The sequence below is a fragment of the Juglans regia genome, chromosome 4 (assembly GCF_001411555.2).
Source record: "Juglans regia cultivar Chandler chromosome 4, Walnut 2.0, whole genome shotgun sequence".
Classification (NCBI taxonomy): domain Eukaryota; kingdom Viridiplantae; phylum Streptophyta; class Magnoliopsida; order Fagales; family Juglandaceae; genus Juglans; species Juglans regia.
The window spans coordinates 24,548,870-24,566,625 of record NC_049904.1 but is presented as its reverse complement, the minus strand read 5'-3'; the positions used below and the strand labels follow the sequence as shown (position 1 = coordinate 24,566,625).

The following is a 17,756-nucleotide window of genomic DNA, read 5'->3' as shown; positions in this document are numbered from 1 at the left end:
TGGATATGAAAGTTTTTTGTGAGGAATAATATTTCTTCTCATCAGTCACTATTCTCTGCCTCACACCCCGCACCTTATAAAAAAATCTCACTAAAAAAAAAAAAACTGTCAGGTGTAGGGTGTCGGAGTAAATAGTGACGGATGTAGAACAAAACTCTTTTGTAAGTACGCACATTTAGCATTTTTTTTTTTTTTTGAAAAAATGGATCAATAACAAGACCCATTTTTAAGAGAAAAATAATACAGATACAATATTTTTCACAACCCTTTACACAATTATATTTTAAATGAAAGATATTTTTATAAAATAACTTATAAAACTAACATCGTTTTACCGCAATACCTTCAATTTAAACTCAATTTAAAACATATTATATAAAGAATTATAGAAAGAGTTATACATCATGTATCTTTCTTTCTTAAAACTGTAATTAAGAAAATGCTGACTGTGATGATTTTAATTAGTTGTTTGCAAGAATATACATGGCGACTGCTGACAAAGAGAACTCTGATATATGATTTAAGAAGAATGATTTAATTGGTGATGATATGACCTTTTATAGGACCAAATGTGATTATGATTAGCATTAGGCCCAATTTTATTTTATTTTTCCTTTTATTTTGAAAATAAAATTAAAAGACATTATTTGTAGCCATGGCTGTTTCAGGGGTATGTTAAATTACACACAAGCTGGAATATTATGTATTAATTGTGGGTCCTAATATATGGGTCAATGTGAAGTCGGCAGACATGACAGGTGAGGAGGCATTTGTCATCGTTTCCCTCATATTTTTCCTCAACCCTTCGATCTTGATTGTAATAGATTCCTTGATATTTTCGTTTCTGTTGTTGAGGATAAATTCCAATCAAACACTGGGGAAGGAAAGGGGAGAGAAGGTGGGAAAGTTCAGTCAAGATCTGCATTTAGATATGTGGGACTCACTAGCTGTCCTTTGCATGTAAGGTGAAATTGAAGTATCATGACTTTTTATAATTTTGTGATTTAGACACTTTTTACCATTCGAAAAGAAATATATATATATATATATATATAATATAATATAAATTTTATTATTTTAAATGTTGTGCGGTGAAGTTTATATATTGTGTTATCTCTCTTCGAATTGTATAAAATATATAGATAAAATAATGAAAGAATGGAGTTTTTTTTTTTTTTTTTAATTTTTTTGGTATGCTTTGTGGCTGTGTGGCTGTGAGCAATAGACAGACCTTCTGATGGATGGAATGGTGACAAGGTAAGGCACTATATATCAAGAATAGTACCAATAAAAGGTAGGGTTAGCATTCCAACAACCCCACCAAAACCCTCTTTTTTTATTATTGGTGGGGACGTTTTCTTGAACTTTCCTTCTTTTGAATGTCACTTTTACAATAATCTAATTGAAGAACCCATGCATGATGATCTTTCAAAGCACAACATCACCAGAAACCCTTCTTTCTTGTTTAACATGTGCGAGAGATGCAGTACTTCACCAAATCTCAAACTGTGGTTTGGGAATCTAGCTAGCTAGCTAGCTGCAGATTGATAGTTAAGAGCTTATTTTGAACTGAACTGATCAGTAAAACAAGTTTCGAGTTCAGTTTTATCTTAATCCATATATCTTGCTTTGTGATTAGTGATGCATAAGGGATTCCTTGGGGTGTAGATTATGTTGAGTTTGGGTGCCAAATATAATAACAATTCCAAGAACAGTGATCTGCACATGCACCGGCATTCATGCAGTCTCAATAAATTAATGTTTGGGAGCTGGGAAACTGTGTCAGTGTGATGATGCATAGTAAAATGCAAAGTGGACTGGACTGGATGTAAGAAATTATAAAAACGTAGTGGCCGTGCTAACGAGCATAATTTTGTTTACTTCCAAAGTAAAAAAATAAGCAAATACCTGCAGCATGCAGATTGATACATATATATATATATATATATATATATATATATAACTTGAGTATCAGCCAATAACGCAAGATTTCTCTTCATTAATTTCTATTGAAAGTACAGTTTTCGAAACATTAATTATTTATAGAGCATAATAGGCTGGCATGCCGGACACGTACACCAAAAATGAAAGATATTGCCACTCCATGCAAGAAGTACTGAATTAATTAGGTTGAGCTAAAGATAACTTAAGACATGCAGTCTGCAGAAATTTGGCCAAAAAAGTTGAAAAACATATATATATATATATATATATATATATATATATATCCAACACCAACAACAACCGAAACCAACAATCAATCAAAAAATTATCAAATATTTTTTCTTTTTTCTTGGTTTATAATTTATTTTTATCTTGGCTCAACAACTACTGTTTGTTGATAAAGATAGTTATTTCCATGGCAAACCATGAAAGCTCAATTCCAGTACTCATCCCATGCAACTTGCCAACTTACGAGAAGCTGCAGCAGCCAGCACCTCTTGCAGTTGAAGAAGTAGCAAGAAGCTTGTGGTAGAGGGTGACTCAGTACTGGTTTTATAACTATTGCCCTCAACAATGAACTAATTACGTACCAAAGGCTGCAAAATCCGGGCATCGATTCAGATCGTACAGTCTGTGGAAAGGGTCGTCCTACGTCTGTGAACTAAATCAGTAACGAAAATGTTGCAACAGTTTCTTACCAAATGGGTATATGGTATTATGAGAATATGGCGTAGCCTTGCATACTTTGGTTTTGCTTTAAGACACCATAACAAAGGTTTACTTTGGTGCTTCCTTTAGCAGGTGCATTAATGTAACGCATCCAAGAGAATTTCTGAGAGACTTGTACTCTCCTATATGGACACTTGGAGGGGACAGATGACTCGATCGGATCAAACAACAACTAAAGTTATTTGCACAGAATACAGTCCTTTAAAAAAAAAAGAACCAAAGTTATTTGCAGAATATGTTACAGAATGCCAGCTTTGTTGGGCTCCCAAGTGTATTGCATTAATGTTTCCCACCCAATAAATTCCTATTACAACCAATTGGTATAACCAAATGATCATAAAAGCAAAATAGTAAGTGAATTGTGTAAATATTTCTCCTTCGCTACTGAAACTTCCTTGGCCCCACGGTTGAATTCCAAAATTTCTTTCATATGACAGATCCATGGTTACATTACAAATTTCGTTCATATGGTAGCTTACACACTGAAGTTACTTGGTAAATACAAGGTTGAGCAGCAAACATCAGTACTACACTCTCAGGGGGTCAAGAATTCTATGCAAAGTAATTACTATATGAAGCATTTACATTCTATTTGTAGTTCTGGTTCATGACAACCAACCACAACAGATGTAATGTGTAGATGGCAAGCGCCCTTTATGTCGCATACATTCTGCATGGGCTGCAGTTCTTTCTACCTCGCGGTTTTTTCTGGCTTCAGCTGCCCCCCGTTTTTCTTCTGATCGTTGCCTAGTCATTGCGATCTTCTTCACCATCTTCGCTTGAGCTTGGGCTCTCATTTGTTGAACTTGTGACTGAAAATCGTTACATGTCACACTCTCTAACAAGCATTTTAAATGAAAGATTACTATTCCAATGAAGTCATGAATGATTCAACTTTAATAGTTGACTGGTATTTTCTCTACATTGAACGTTTACAAGGTGGAGTGTCTAGCATTCAATCTTTCATAGGTGTCTTAAGAAGTTTTATCATAAAAGCTAAGCAGTGAATAAGTCAAATATGCCTCAAATTCTTTTGTTTTAATCTTGATCATTCAGTTGCCCAAGTTAAAAAGCATACCATCAGAGGAATATAAGATTAAGGCATGAATTGAAGTTAGGGAGTTTAAAAGATTTTCTTTCTTAATTTTAGGGATTTTAGATAATCATGGTATGTATTAGGTCAACTGGATACCACCTACATTCTTCCCAAGCTTGAATAACCATATTTCTGGTCTAATTACACTTCCATCATACAAGAATGCAGGTCAAGATCTCAACACACAAGGTAAAGCATTTTCGGTTCAGTAAATATAGTCAAGAAGAATGAGAATTTCAGTACCTCTTTTCTCTGCATCTCTTCTTCTGCTTTTGCCTTCTGCCGACTTTCCCATGCCTGGATTTTGATTTCCTCACTCTTGTATCTGAGCAAATTTAACGTCATCTCATCAAATTAGAACGTATCAATATAGCATTTAGAGGAAAATATGCACGTCTTCTGGCTTCAAAAGAACTGTATTTGGCATAAAAAAGCATGTGGGTTGTAGGAGAAACCTTGCCATATGCTTAGATTTTTCAGCTTCCTCCCATGCAGCTGCACGTTTCTCAAATTCAATCCGTTCAAGTTCCCCTATACTAATAGTTTGAGCACGAGGTTTTTTCTTTTGATCATCCTTATTTGCCCATTCAGCAATATTCATCTTACCTAGCTGGATACCAAGGGCTACTATTTCTCTCCTTGTCTTGAGCTTCAGTTCTTCTTCTGACAATTCCTTTTGTCTATTTTCCATTGGATTCTGTGACTCCTCATCAGTGTTCTCCACAGGTGTGGGAGCAGGTGCACCTCTGTGAGGAGTAGATGGGATTGAGGAAGTTGGGCTGCAGAGTGGAGTTGTAGCCCCTACTGGAGTAGCAGTCCTAGAAGGTTCTTGACTTGTGGCAGGGGTCATTTCTGTCCCCATGTCTCTCATTGAGACTGATCTTATGGCAGGAGAGCCTGCATAGTTAGATCATCAAATCCTGAAGTTAAGTACATGAATAAATCTTTGCTAGGGAACCTTTTCAGTTCCAATTTACTGAAGGAACTTTTCAGTCATTAACTATATAGTCGAGCAATATGAAAAATTGATCAAACACTTCTTCTGCTACATATAATGAATATATAAACTTGACTGAAAAGAATGTAAGGCAAGCTGGAAGAAACAAGGGAGTGCACATATAGATTAACAAACGTATTAGCAACACTTACAAGTTTGAGATCATTCTCCCCATATATCTGACACTATGCATCTGCAAATACATAGAACCACAAGTTGTATCTAACTTGAGATCACCAATTAGGTGTAGCATTGGAACACCATATCAATGAGACCAGATCAGACCTACATGGTCAGCCCTTAGTCTAATAACTGCCAGAATTATTTGGAACAAATCCAAATTGCTAAGTTTCTCACCAACCTAAGGCATAGATAACTTTCTTCAATAAGTGCCAAGCTATATGAATGTTAGTAAGAACATCATCACCCACTATTATGCACCTAGGAAAATATGCGATGCATGTGAGACAAGTTTAAGGGCACATTGTAGATATGTCCTGCATATACTAAAAGAGAAACCATTCATAGAAGTGCTTCTGGGTGGGATTTGTCAAAAGCAAGGCTAGTCTATAATAAATCAGCATTTTGATTAGTTTGTAACTCTGAATCTACCATTTAATATAATCAAAATGAAAGCTTTTTTAAGATAATGTGTTTATTGGTAATAACAATAGGCATAGCCCAAATGTCGTATATACGAAAAACAGCTAGTTAGAATTAGACACTGAACAATCAAAGCTTTTTCATACCTGTCATATCTTCTGTTTTTGTGCATGATAAATCCCTATGACCAACTTCCTTCAAATTCTCACTTAGAAGGCCTGGATCAGTTAATGCATTCCCACCTGCTTGATCCAAAATGGGGCGACTCCCATTGGAAACGAAAGAGAACTTTCCAAGCCCCATATGTGAAACATGTTGAAAGAAATCAACTGTCTTTGTCTCTGCCGTTTTGCTTACCGTATCCTTATGATCATAATTAGCAGACTCTGGAGCAACTCTGACAGTATTTGTCAGTGGCAATTGATTTGCTTGGTTTTGTGAGATTTTAGAAGATTGAGCCTGTACATTTTGCCTATTCATTATCCATTTCTCAGCATCATCCCACTTTGATGGCATGGATCTCGATGAGGATATTGTATAGGGATTGTGTACCGATCTCTCACCCTTATGAAACTCAAAGCTAGATGAGCTAGCATTGCTATCATAATCAAGATTGTCTTCTTCTATGGATCTCACAGGATGAATTGTGCTTGAATTACCACTTTCAAACTTTGAAAACTGATGCATATTAATACGACCCAAGACACCATTTTCCTTTTGCAATGAGTCTTTCTGCTGGCATGAAGTCTGTTTGAAGACTGGCTCACTGGATAACTTCAACCACGAAACTTCTAAGATGGGAGATGTAACTGGAGGGCATACATCTAAATCAGTAATGAAGTGTATATACAAATGTTTTCTTCACTGCATACACAATCTATCTATAATCAACGATGAAAAAACATAAAGCAAGTTGAGTTAATTTGATGTTAGTGCTCCGGCGTGAACCAAATTATATCTGGTTTATCAATAAAGGAAGAAATATGAATAATAACAGTAGCAGACCTTCTTCATCAAAACCTCCATTATTGGAGCCTAACAGGCTGTTGTTCGCAAAGTCGGAATCCTCAAGCCTGGAAGGAGAAGTTCTTGCAGAGTTACTATTTGATCCACCCGTTTTTCTATGATGGTGAGGCCCAGTGAGCTTCATCCTCAGCTTACTTGGAGAAATTATACCTGTCTGCAATTAAGAAACCAAACCACCTTAACCTGTATGGCTGTATTGTAACTCTACAACTCGTTAGAAGTCCCAAAGCTTTTCAACTCTCAAAAACTTTATTTATGCATGGCAAAACCAGTAATTACTTAAACCATTTTGCACCATTTTATTCCCAATCAAATACAAAGAAAGAGTGATCGACTTCTGTGAAAAAACAGAGTCACAGTTACCGATCAGAAAACTAAAAGTCAAAGTGTACAAACATATGCAAAGCAAGAGTCGGGGGTGACAAAAAAACCACCTTTTTTTCCCTTTATTTTTGTTTTAGTTTTAGCCATTCTGTGTGTATATGCATGCTCATGGTATCAAAAAGGAAAATACTTTGAGGATTGCACAAAAATAAACCTACAAATTAATGGTAAATTAAGTAAAAAAAAAAAAAAAACATGACAACAGATAGCGTTCCATTCATAATAAACTTTGAAAAAGAAAAAAAAAACATCTAAATTTATGAAGAATTGCACGGAGCAAAACTGCATAGAGTCCCCAACGGAAAAACTGAATGATCGACCCAACTAGACATTCAAAGTTGATAAAAACATAAAAAATCATAACTTCTCATATTTTGCAAGAACATTTCAAGACCAAACCAAAGTATCACCTTTTATACTCACATTGTCATTCCCAGTCCAACCCCATTGTAGAACACTCAAAACTGGAAAAAAACAATGCATTACTTATTACAAAACCAACTATATATTTAAAAAATGCACTTCCAATTTGGAAAGGTTTTTTTTAATTATTTTAAAAAAGCCATGATTGCAAGAAGACAGAAAAATAAAGATATGGGTCTTTGATCTTCCTTTAGTAGGAGCAAGAACAAGCCCGTACCTGAACTTTGTGTATCCTTTCGTACTCCATTAGATCTTTCTCCCTCTCCGTCTCTGCACTTTTTTTTCTCTCTAAAATTTAGCATGAGCAAGTAAGGAAAGAAAGAAATCTTATTGCAGAGGGTGGGTGAAAGGTACAGTTTTTAGTGTGCTTTTTTCAAGTCTTACATACTGACAGTGACAGACGTGTGTGCTCACTGGCTTATGATCCAGTGGGGCTTCTGCAGAACAGAACGTTCTGTGACTGTACCCCATTTTGACCACTCGGTGCTCACCCATACCAGCCGAGGAATTGCCGAGAATTCGAGCGATCTCTTTCCAAATACATCAGGAGGAAGATATTATTAACCGTAGTGATTTTAGAAAATAAAAAATAAATAAATTCAAATCAGCTTCATTTTGTTTCCTAGCTTCAATGACTAGCACGGAAAATGACGACTTCGACGTGAAAGGGGAGTGACATCTACTGTAGTCATCACTTCAGTCAAAGAGATTGCTTTTGCAGATCACATTCGCAGACTCATTGTTTTGATGCGAATTGAATGAAGCTGCCGAGTGAGAGAGAGAGAGAGAGAGAGAGAGAGAGGTCGTGGGGTTCGGAATTCTATAATCTGACCAAAGTACGTTTTGCCCATTGACCCATTCCTTTTTTTTTTTTTTTTTAAAGTATTGGTTTTGATTTCATTAAAAATTTAATTAAATATAAAATATAATAAATTTTATTAAAAGGGATGCATTAAATTATTTAAAAAAACAAATATAAAATTTTGAGTTACAATAAATAGATATATTTTTTTAAATTTAAAGGATTACTATTCACTCATCAAATTAATTTTTTATTCACTTTTAATCTCTAATAATTTTTTTTATTCACGTTTAATCTCCAGTCGTCTTGTAATAATAATGTAAGAATCAAATTAAATTATTAATTAATATATGATTAGTATAATTATAAAATATGAAAATAAAATAAACTATTATTATTAAAAAAATAATATTAATATTATTTTTTTAATGAACTCAATAGTTAATTCAATGTAGAGTTATTGATAAGGAAGCTTTAGATATATGAAAAATATGTACTTTTCATTAAAATTTGAAAATAAATTTAGTGAGTCCAATGCTAATGCTCTGAATAAAGCTAGCGTGCCGCTTGCAGCTTACCGCTGCAAGTGACCGCTAGTGTAAAGTTAGTGTTTCTTTTTTATCTAATTTTTTTATTCACATTTTTTTATTATTTTTAAATATTTTTAAAAAATATTTAAAATACATCAATTCATTAAAAATCAATTCCTTAATCATTAAGTAAAAAAAATTATTATTATTTATTTATTCACAAAACGGTCAAATAGAGTGGTAAGCTTTGTGAGGCAAAGTAGTTTTTTCCTTTCTCTTTTGTTCTGTATCCAATTTATTAACTAGTTAAATCTTCCGCATTTTTTATTATCATTTTATTATTTAATTTTATATTATTATTTGAATCTATATTAAAAATTCTAAAACACAATCTTCTTGCATAAATTATAAAAAAAAAAAAATAAGTTCAATCAACTAACATAATTATGTAAATTAATTAAAAATAAATCCAATTTTATAAAAATTGACATTCTTTTGCTCGAGTCAATTTTTATAAAATTGAAATTATTTTTAATTAATTTACATAATCATATTAGTTGATTGAATTTATTTTCTTCTAAATTATGCAATGAAGCCATGTTAGATTTTTAATCTAAATTCATAGAGCAAAAGGAAAAAAAAAAAACTATATAGTAAAGCAGTAGTAAATAAAGTGTAAGGATATCATTACACATGACACAAACACTTTTTACAATATATAATTTTACTTTTTACAATATATAATTGTAAAGTGAGGAAAAATGAGGTTATTTTTATAAATTATTTTATAATAATATGTTTTTCAAAAATATAATTATAAAAATATCTTGTAAAAAATATTGTGTGTTTATTATTTTTTTATCCAATTTATTTTCCATTTATTTGTTTAATTATATAATTTTTATATAAAGAATATTAGAGAAAGATTTATAAAAATGTGAACATAATAACATTGGACTCTTTTTTATATTTTCATTTGTTATTTTTCACTATTTTATTAGTATCCATTCTCTCGTGTGATTCTCTTCTAGACAAATATATATCTCTATATATATAAAGTGGCTATTTAACAGAAATTCTTGGTTTAACGGATTTTTTTGTTGTTTTTCCGTTAAAGTTAACATCCGTCCGTGTGTATGGAAGTTATTATGATCATGAGTTTGGCTGGCAGATGCTGCATGTACTTCAATTCATTATTAAGGACATCGATATCTGCGTGCATTGATTCGTTCGTTCATGAACTGGCAAAGAACTCAAGCGGTATGGAAATTGCATTATTGCGACAGATATTCAATGGTGTCTTTTTAAAAGTAAACAAGGCAACGATGAATATGCTGCACAGAGTTGAGCCTTATGTGACCTACGGGTATCCGAATTTGAAGAGTGTCAAAGAATTGATTTACAAAAGGGGATATGGAAAACTCAACAAGCAGAGAATTGCTTTGACTGATAATTCCATCGTCGAACAGGCTTTGGGTAAGCAAGGAATCATTTGCACGGAAGATCTTATCCCTGAGATTATGACGGTTGGACCCCACTTCAAGGAGGCAAATAATTTCTTATGGCCATTCAAGCTTAAGGCACCCCTGGGTGGTTTGAAGAAGAAGAGAAATCACCATGTTGAAGGAGGTGAAGTCGGAAATCTTGAAGATTACATCAATGAGCTCATCCGCAGGATGAATTAGGTCCATGCAGCAGGATATTATCCTCCCGAAATCTGGATGATGGAAGAGAGGACATGCGAAAGTTTTCTGGTGATGCGCAGGAGGTGGCGTTGCTGTTGCACGGTGGATGTTCAGAGGTAGTAGGCTGCATCGTAGTGGCTGGGCAGTGGCTCGGAGTATGGAAAAACTTTCGGTGCTCTATTTTGTAGCAGAAAAACAGAGGAAGAGTTGGCCGTAGTGGTGTAGGTTGCGTACATGGTTTACGGCGATGCTGCTGTACATGTCTGAAGAAGGAATTAGGTATGCCCCACTTCCACAAGGTGCTCTTCTCACTCTTCTGTACATGTCTATTAAGCTTCAGGTTGAATTAAACTAAAGCTGCCAACTGCTAATTCATCTTCTGTAAAAAGAATTCTTAGTTTTTGTAAATTATGTTCCTTAGAAAGTGGTTGTGTACATAAGCTGTTTTTGTTATAAAAATCCAGTAGGAATTGGTTTGACAAATAGAAGGTACATAAATGATCACGGTTTATGAATTTTATTCGGTCCAACACAATAAAATACAGACTAAAATGTCAAGTTTCTGGGCTACCTAGCACCATTTCATTGGATTAATAATGAATCACTTGTATCGGTGATGCTACAAGAAGAATTTGTTAGTAAGAATTCTGATGTCGCTGAGTTGATAAAAAGTTTGTAATTAATGGAGGTAAAATCTTATTGTTACTAACAAATTAAAATATTTATACAATCACTTCATCTAAAAATGTGTTTATAATATAATATAGGAAACAAAATTTTGGATAAAGGTAAAAATAATGGTGGTTGACTTGCACCAGTTATATTTTTACATATTATGAATTGGCTGTAAAAAAACGAACTGGTTATGATTACAATAATAGCTTCCTTTGTTATCATTGCAAAAACCAAAGCATTTTTCAACCACGGTATGTATTTTTGACACAAAATGATGAATCATAGTACAAACATCAAACGACATATTTTGAACTACTGTTTTTGTTAGACTTTTATTAAACTTATCGCAAGAAGTTTTGCTAAAATTATAGATGTTATAAACATGTATTAGATTGTATAATATTTTGAACTAATATTTTTATTTTCTTCACTATGCCTTAAATTATTAAGTGAAATCAATCATTTTTATAAAATATATACTATTTTTTTACAAATAATCATTTCATAAATTTAGGCAAACGTGCTTTGCACGTTGCTCTCGCCTAGTATATATATAAACACGTAATTATTTTCACAATTTGTTACGTTACTATATTTTAAATAAATGATAAATATGTTGGTATCAAAAGGGGCTGCAAAACAAAAAATAGTGAGAGAAAGTCTGCTTCAAGGCACGTTACAATATCGTTTTCTTTAAGACAATATTCGCCACTACCAATAACGATATGCACAAGGATTACAAGTGAATTTGCTTCTAAGATACAATAAAATTTAGAATAAGTCTGTTTATCTAACTATGTTATGCACACATAAAAATAGACCCCGAATACCCTAAAATTTTTTTATTCAACTAAGAAATTAAAAATCTGTTCTCTCGAAAACAAACAAATTCTAACAAGTTTTGAAGAAGTAAAAAATTTGGAAAAGAGAGAATTTTGAAATTGAATTCTGGAATACTCAAATGGCAGGCCAATGGGTTTATTTATAGATAGTCAAATGATGTGAACAAAAAGTTAAAACTTTTCATTTTTCTAAAAACTCTTCGGAATAGGTATATATGTTGTGTCTGTTGCCATAAAACACAATAGTTGAACTTGCTCCAATTGTTGTCTTGCTTCCCCTTCAAGCGTTAGAATCATAGCGTGCGTGCATCAAGAAATTAGTTTTTCCCATGCATTGCAGCACCTCGTGCATGGGGCCCTTGATGCGTTGCTCACACATGCACTCCCGCATGAAGTGCGTCTCGCCCTTAAGCCCATGCATTGCAGTGCTTCACTACATGCACGCCTTGGTGCTGGGCAGCACGCATGGAGAAAAATTAAAAACCACTCTTGTCATGGGGGTGACTTGAACCCCAACCCTATGGATAAACCTAGGATGTCAAGACCACATACCCAAAATATTATAAACCTTATAAAATTTTCATATATTCTCTCTTTCCAAAATAGTTCACAACTTCCAAAATCAACCCGAAAATATTATTAATAAATATAACATATAATTAATTATTTTGAAAATATTTCCAACAAAATCATTTTGCAAACATACATTTATTTAAAAATATAATAGTATATAAAATTATGAAAATAGTTATGTATCTTTCACTATTCCTTCGCGATGTCATCTCTTTAATGATTTTAGCTGTTTCAAAGAGGAGAGAGGATCCCCTCAACGGTCTCCCACACCTCTCACACTTTCTTTTCTCTTTATTATTTTCTTTCTCCTACCTATTCTTTCTATTCACCTATCCTTATGAATGATACAACTATAATTATTTTCAAAATTGAAAAACTCTATATTCAGTCATTTTGGCAGACAAATTCGCAGACGAATCCAAGGACATGCCAGCTAAAAACTGAAAATGGTGCATTGTAATATAGGCGGGAAAGAAAAGAATGCCAAAATGAAACAGTGCATGTAAAAGGCCTAGGTGATGCAGTGCGTTTTGCTCACCTTCTCCAAAACCCAAACGCCCGAATCACCTACGAGTGCGCGATTCGTTCTCCTCTCGACCATCTCCTTGTCCACGCACAATGAACGAGGGATTAACAGTTCCATAAACTCAAATAAAACTCCATTTTGCCTTATCATTCCACTAGATTCAAATGAAAGAGACTTTAGAAAGAAAATGATCAGAGCCATTTATGTTGCGGAAGAACTATCTACGGTGCTGATGTGACATCAAAGAGGGCCTGGGAAAGTGTTACACATCTGGCAGTAGGGGGCTGTGAAGGAGTATTGTATGCAGCGAGTTGAAGAGGTTGTGAAAGTAACGGCTGCAAAAGAATTAAGTGTTTGTCGAAGGCTAGGGTTGGCAAGTGAAAGTACGGGGAAGATGGAAGGCCGTTGATTTGTGGAAGGGATTACATCGACTATGGTCTTAACTATGATTTCAGTCCCTACTTTGGAGTTAGTTGATGAATTAAAGGAGCTTTATTCTGTTGACACAAATACTCAGAAGTTGATGACTAACGGGGAAATGAATCTCCATTACACTTTGCAGAGTGGGTTGCTATATTATAAACATAGGCTCTACATGCCCAAGTCCAAACCTTCAAACTGAAGTTATTGGATGCACTTCACAATAGCCCAACTGGGGGCATTCAGGGTTTGATAAGACCTTACACAGAGTGAGGAGGGAATTATTTTGGCAGTGACTCAAATCTCATGTGAAGGAGTTTATTCAACATTGTGATGTGTGTCAGTGTGTAAAACCAGATAACACACTACCCAGTGATCTCTTACAGCCCCTTGTTATTCCCTTCAAACCATGGACCAACATCACCATGAATTTTATAGAGGGCTTACCCATGTCTCAAAGGTACAACTGTGTCTGGGTTGTGGTGGACCGTTTAACAAAATGCAGCCATTTCATTCCATTATCCCACCCCTATACAGCAACCACATTAGCCCAACTTTTTATTAAACACATATTCCATCTTCATGGCCTACCCAACTCTATCGTGTTTGATAGGGAAAAGAATTTCACAAGCAAATTATGGGGAGAGTTATTTAAGTAGTAGGGAGTTAAACTGGCTTATAGCACAGCTTATCACTCATAGACAAATAGAGTAAGAAATTTAGGATCCCTTTTTGGAAGAGGTTTCCAGGTGACGTCTTCTTCTTGCTTTTATTATTATTATTATTATTATTATTATTATTATTATTATTATTATTATTATTATTATTATTATAATTTATAAACCGATTGACGTCAACGACATCAACTTCGTCTGCAATTTTCGTGCGCAAAGTGGACTGTACCTAACAGTTTACAATCCATTTTATAATTAACTAATACAATCACTTCATTAAAAATAAATTTTAATTTTAAATAGCTATGTTTTATTTAACATAAAATTGTAAAAAAGTTATAAACTAATGATATTCCTTAATAAACTCCTATTACTTTCAACATTTGGCTCTGCCCTTCTCTCGCTGTTAGTTCCCTTTTCTTTTCCTTTTGAAAAGTGCTACAATTTAAAGATATGTCATACAAATAAATCTTCAAACTGACATGTATTCATATGATACGTTATATCTTTACGATCTAATATATTACATTAAACCAAGTTAATTTATAAATTTATTTTTATAAAATTCGACTAAAATATTTCTTTTTTCCTTATGTTTTTGTCAGATAGTTTCGAATCTACCTATTTCTAAGCATAATTGGAAGCCACACATCACGCATCATTCTCACGCATATCCCAGTCTCGATGGCAATCATTTGCGCATCAATCTTCCTCCACTTTTTATGATCTCCAATGGCAATTAATGATTAGAATAGGTAGATATTTCGGATTATAGCTTAAGACAATCTCTACACTTCCCATCCATACATATTGCCTTTAATTTGTACATTCCATTCTTGTTTACTCGACGTGCATGCATTTGCTTTGAACTTTTTATCGAGAAATATATTATGTATTTTGATCATTCATCATGTAAATGGGATTAAATCCCTACCTATTGTTGCCAACTCTTCAAAAGAGAAAAAAGAAAACTCACCCTATCCATAATATTATATGAAAAGGACCCTAAATTTCTTACTCTATTTGTCTCGTGTAGTTGTTGGAATATAAATACTCCTATAGAGTATAGAGTAACCCTTGTAGTCCTTATAATATATATAGCCTATAGGCTTCTCGAAGGAGTTCCAAGTAAAGGTACTGTTAGTGAGAAGAGTTAAAGCCCTCCTCTGGACATGCATTTAAGGCGTAATATTACTTGATTTGATTTTTTCTTTTCTTTCTAATTGTCTCCTGTATATTCGACTACATTTCTTTGCTGTCTGATTTTATTTCCTTGTACAGCTTTTAGCTTCCAGTCTGATTTTCTTTCCTTGTACAGCTTTTAACTTCCAAACTCTGTAATGTAAACTCTGTATATAATGAGAATCAGCCCACGGTATTGTATCATTGAACAATACCTTTCATAAATCTTTCATGGTATCAGAGCATTTTTGCTCACACTAGATAAATTTTTACAACTCTTCCATGGCTTCCGCAAGTTCAGCTGCTCCTATGGTTTTCTCTCAACCGAATTTTTCTCAGCTTGTTTCGGTGAAGATGGATGGCTCGAACTACCTTAACTGAGTTTCTCAATTGTTGCATGTTCTTCGCAGTAATGATTTGCTTGGGTTTGTGGATGGTACGAAGCCCTGCCCACAACAATTCACTCTTGATTCTGAGGGATAACCTACAAAAACTGTGAATCCTGAATATGCTCTTTGGCACAAGAAAGATTAGTTTGTTCTTGGTTGGCTTAATGCTACTCTCTCAGACAAGGTTATTTCTTCTATTTTTGGTATTACTTCTGCCAAACAGGTATGTGATTCTTTGGCCAAGAAATATGCCTCTCATTCTCTTGCACATGTTAATCGACTTAAAAGAAAATTACAAACTCTGCAGCAAGGAAATACCAATTGCACTGAATTTTTAACTACCGCAAAATCACTGGCTGATCAATTGGTCATTGTAGGAAAGCCTGTGGATGAGAGTGATCTGCTTTCCTATGTTCTTAGTGGATTAAATTTGGCTTTTACTCCCTTTGTCACTTCTGTGTCTTTTGCTTTACGCCATTATCCCATGGATTTTGATGACTTTGAATTTGAACTGCTTTCCTATGAGATTATGATTGAAAATCAGGTTCAAAGGTCATCCCATGAACAGCCGAATTTTGTTATGCTTGTTGGGAAGAATCCTAATTCGGGAAGGTAGTGGCGCTCAAAACCGAATTACCCTCCACGGAAAGGCCAATCCATACCTCAAAATATCAAACAGCAACCACCTACTAAGCCACAAGGATTCTATCCCAACTCCAACACTAGTAATCCGCCACCTCGCGCCCCCTGCCAGATTTGTGGTAAAACCAATCATCAAGCCTTGGATTGCTATCACCGTATGGATTATAGCTACCAAGGCCGTCATCCACCTGCTCAACTTGCTGGAATGGTTGCCCAAAGCAACATTGGTTTTGCAGATTCCAACACTTGGTATGTGGATTCGGGTGCTAATCAGCATATTACTAATGAAATTGCCAATTTGACTTTGCAGGAAGTCTATGGTGGTGAGGATTCTATGGCCATATGGATCGGGTCTTGCTATTGCCAATACCGGTTCTTTTTCCATTCACACTCCACAGAAAAATCTCTTCTTTAAGGACGTATTACATTGTCCCAACGTTATGCTTAATTTACTTTCTATTAATAAATTTTGTGTGGATAATAATTGTTTTTTCATCCTAACCGACTCTAATTATTGTGTGAAGGACAAAACAAAGAGAAAAAATGCTTCTGGAGGGGACAAGTGAAGGTGGTCTCTATCCTATTACGCTGGATAAAGTTTCTCAAAACACATGTCGTGCAAGTGTGCAAGTTTTAGGCGCTAAAACTTCTCTTGATGTTTGGCATGTTCGACTTGGGCACCCTTCTTCACAAGTGACCAAGCATATTTTATCCTCTTTCAAGCTTCCTGTTGTTGGTTCTTTGACTCACGAGTCTGTTTGTCCTTCTTGTCAATTAGGAAAGAGTAAACAATTGTCATTCACTTAATCTCATAGAATGTCGGTTAGTCCCTTGGAATTAGTCCATTCCAATGTATGGGTTTCTCCTGTTTCATCTCTAAGTGGTTGTCGGTATTATGTTATTTTTATTGATGACTATTCGAGATTTACATGGATGTATCCTATTTCAAATAAATCAAATGTGTTTCCTTGTTTTGTAAAATTTAAATTGTTGGTTGAGAATCTCTTCTCATGCAAAATTAAACAATTCCAATTCGACAATGGTGGGGAATACACTTCACATCAATTTCTTTCATTTTTAAATTCAAATGGGATTTTATACCGTTTAAGTTGTCCATACACTTCTCATCAAAACGGAGTAGCGGAAAGAAAACATCGTCATATTATGGAAATTGGATTGTCTATATTAGCCCAATGTAATCTTCCTAAAAGATTTTGGGTTAATGCTTTTTCTACTGCAATTTTTCTCATTAATCGGTTGTCAACTCCCATTCTAAAAAATGAGTCTCCATACAGTCTCCTCTTTAAAAGGCCACCCGATTATTCTTCCTTACGATCCTTTGGTTGTGCTTGTTATCCTCTTCTTCGTCCTTACAATAATCATAAACTTGCCTTTCGTAGTAAACAATGTATTTTCATTGGTTACTCTTCTAATCATAGAGGATACTGTTGTTTTGACCCTGTTTCCAAGAGAACGTACTTGTCATGACATGTTGTCTTTGATGAGAGATTGTTTCCAGCACAGGATAAATCACGCCTCACTCCACCAAAGGAAGTAGATCCTCACGTTGATAGTCCTAGTCCTATTTTCTTTCCTGCAAATGATTCAATTTTA

General features: G+C 34.4%; 2 protein-coding genes across 3 annotated transcripts; one reads left to right on the top strand and one right to left on the bottom strand.

The window, feature by feature from the left end:
* Window positions 1-3,085: 3,085 nt before the first annotated feature.
* On the bottom strand, window positions 3,086-7,591 carry LOC108990232 (remorin 4.1-like). Of its 2 annotated transcripts, XM_018964123.2 has the most exons (7): window positions 7,420-7,444; window positions 7,190-7,243; window positions 6,375-6,549; window positions 5,516-6,178; window positions 4,225-4,666; window positions 4,013-4,094; window positions 3,086-3,485 (listed from the first exon to the last, which is right to left on the bottom strand). In XM_018964123.2, the coding sequence occupies exons 3-7, from the start codon at window positions 6,517-6,519 to the stop codon at window positions 3,279-3,281; spliced, it is 1,539 nt and encodes a 512-aa protein (XP_018819668.1). In that variant the 5' UTR covers window positions 6,520-6,549; window positions 7,190-7,243; window positions 7,420-7,444; the 3' UTR covers window positions 3,086-3,278. The 2 variants fall into 2 exon arrangements, with proteins under 2 accessions (XP_018819668.1, XP_018819667.1); XM_018964122.2 differs by lacking the exon at window positions 7,190-7,243 and having other exon boundaries at window positions 7,420-7,591.
* A 1,988-nt stretch (window positions 7,592-9,579) lies between these two features.
* On the top strand, window positions 9,580-10,728 carry LOC109019287 (60S ribosomal protein L7-2-like). Its single transcript, XM_019001557.2, has one exon. The coding sequence runs from the start codon at window positions 9,671-9,673 to the stop codon at window positions 10,217-10,219; it is 549 nt and encodes a 182-aa protein (XP_018857102.2). The 5' UTR covers window positions 9,580-9,670; the 3' UTR covers window positions 10,220-10,728.
* Window positions 10,729-17,756: the final 7,028 nt, after the last annotated feature.

Coding starts and splice junctions, on each gene's coding strand:
- LOC109019287 (XM_019001557.2), top strand. CDS start 9,671: ATGGAAGTTATTATGATCATGAGTTTGGCTGGCAGATGCTGCATGTAC.
- LOC108990232 (XM_018964122.2), bottom strand. CDS start 7,449: ATGGAGTACGAAAGGATACACAAAGTTCAG. Junction 4,667..5,515: donor AAAAACAGAAGATATGACAG/GTATGAAAAAGC, acceptor CTAACTATGCAG/GCTCTCCTGCCATAAGATCA. Junction 3,486..4,012: donor AAGAGATGCAGAGAAAAGAG/GTACTGAAATTC, acceptor AACGATTTTCAG/TCACAAGTTCAACAAATGAG.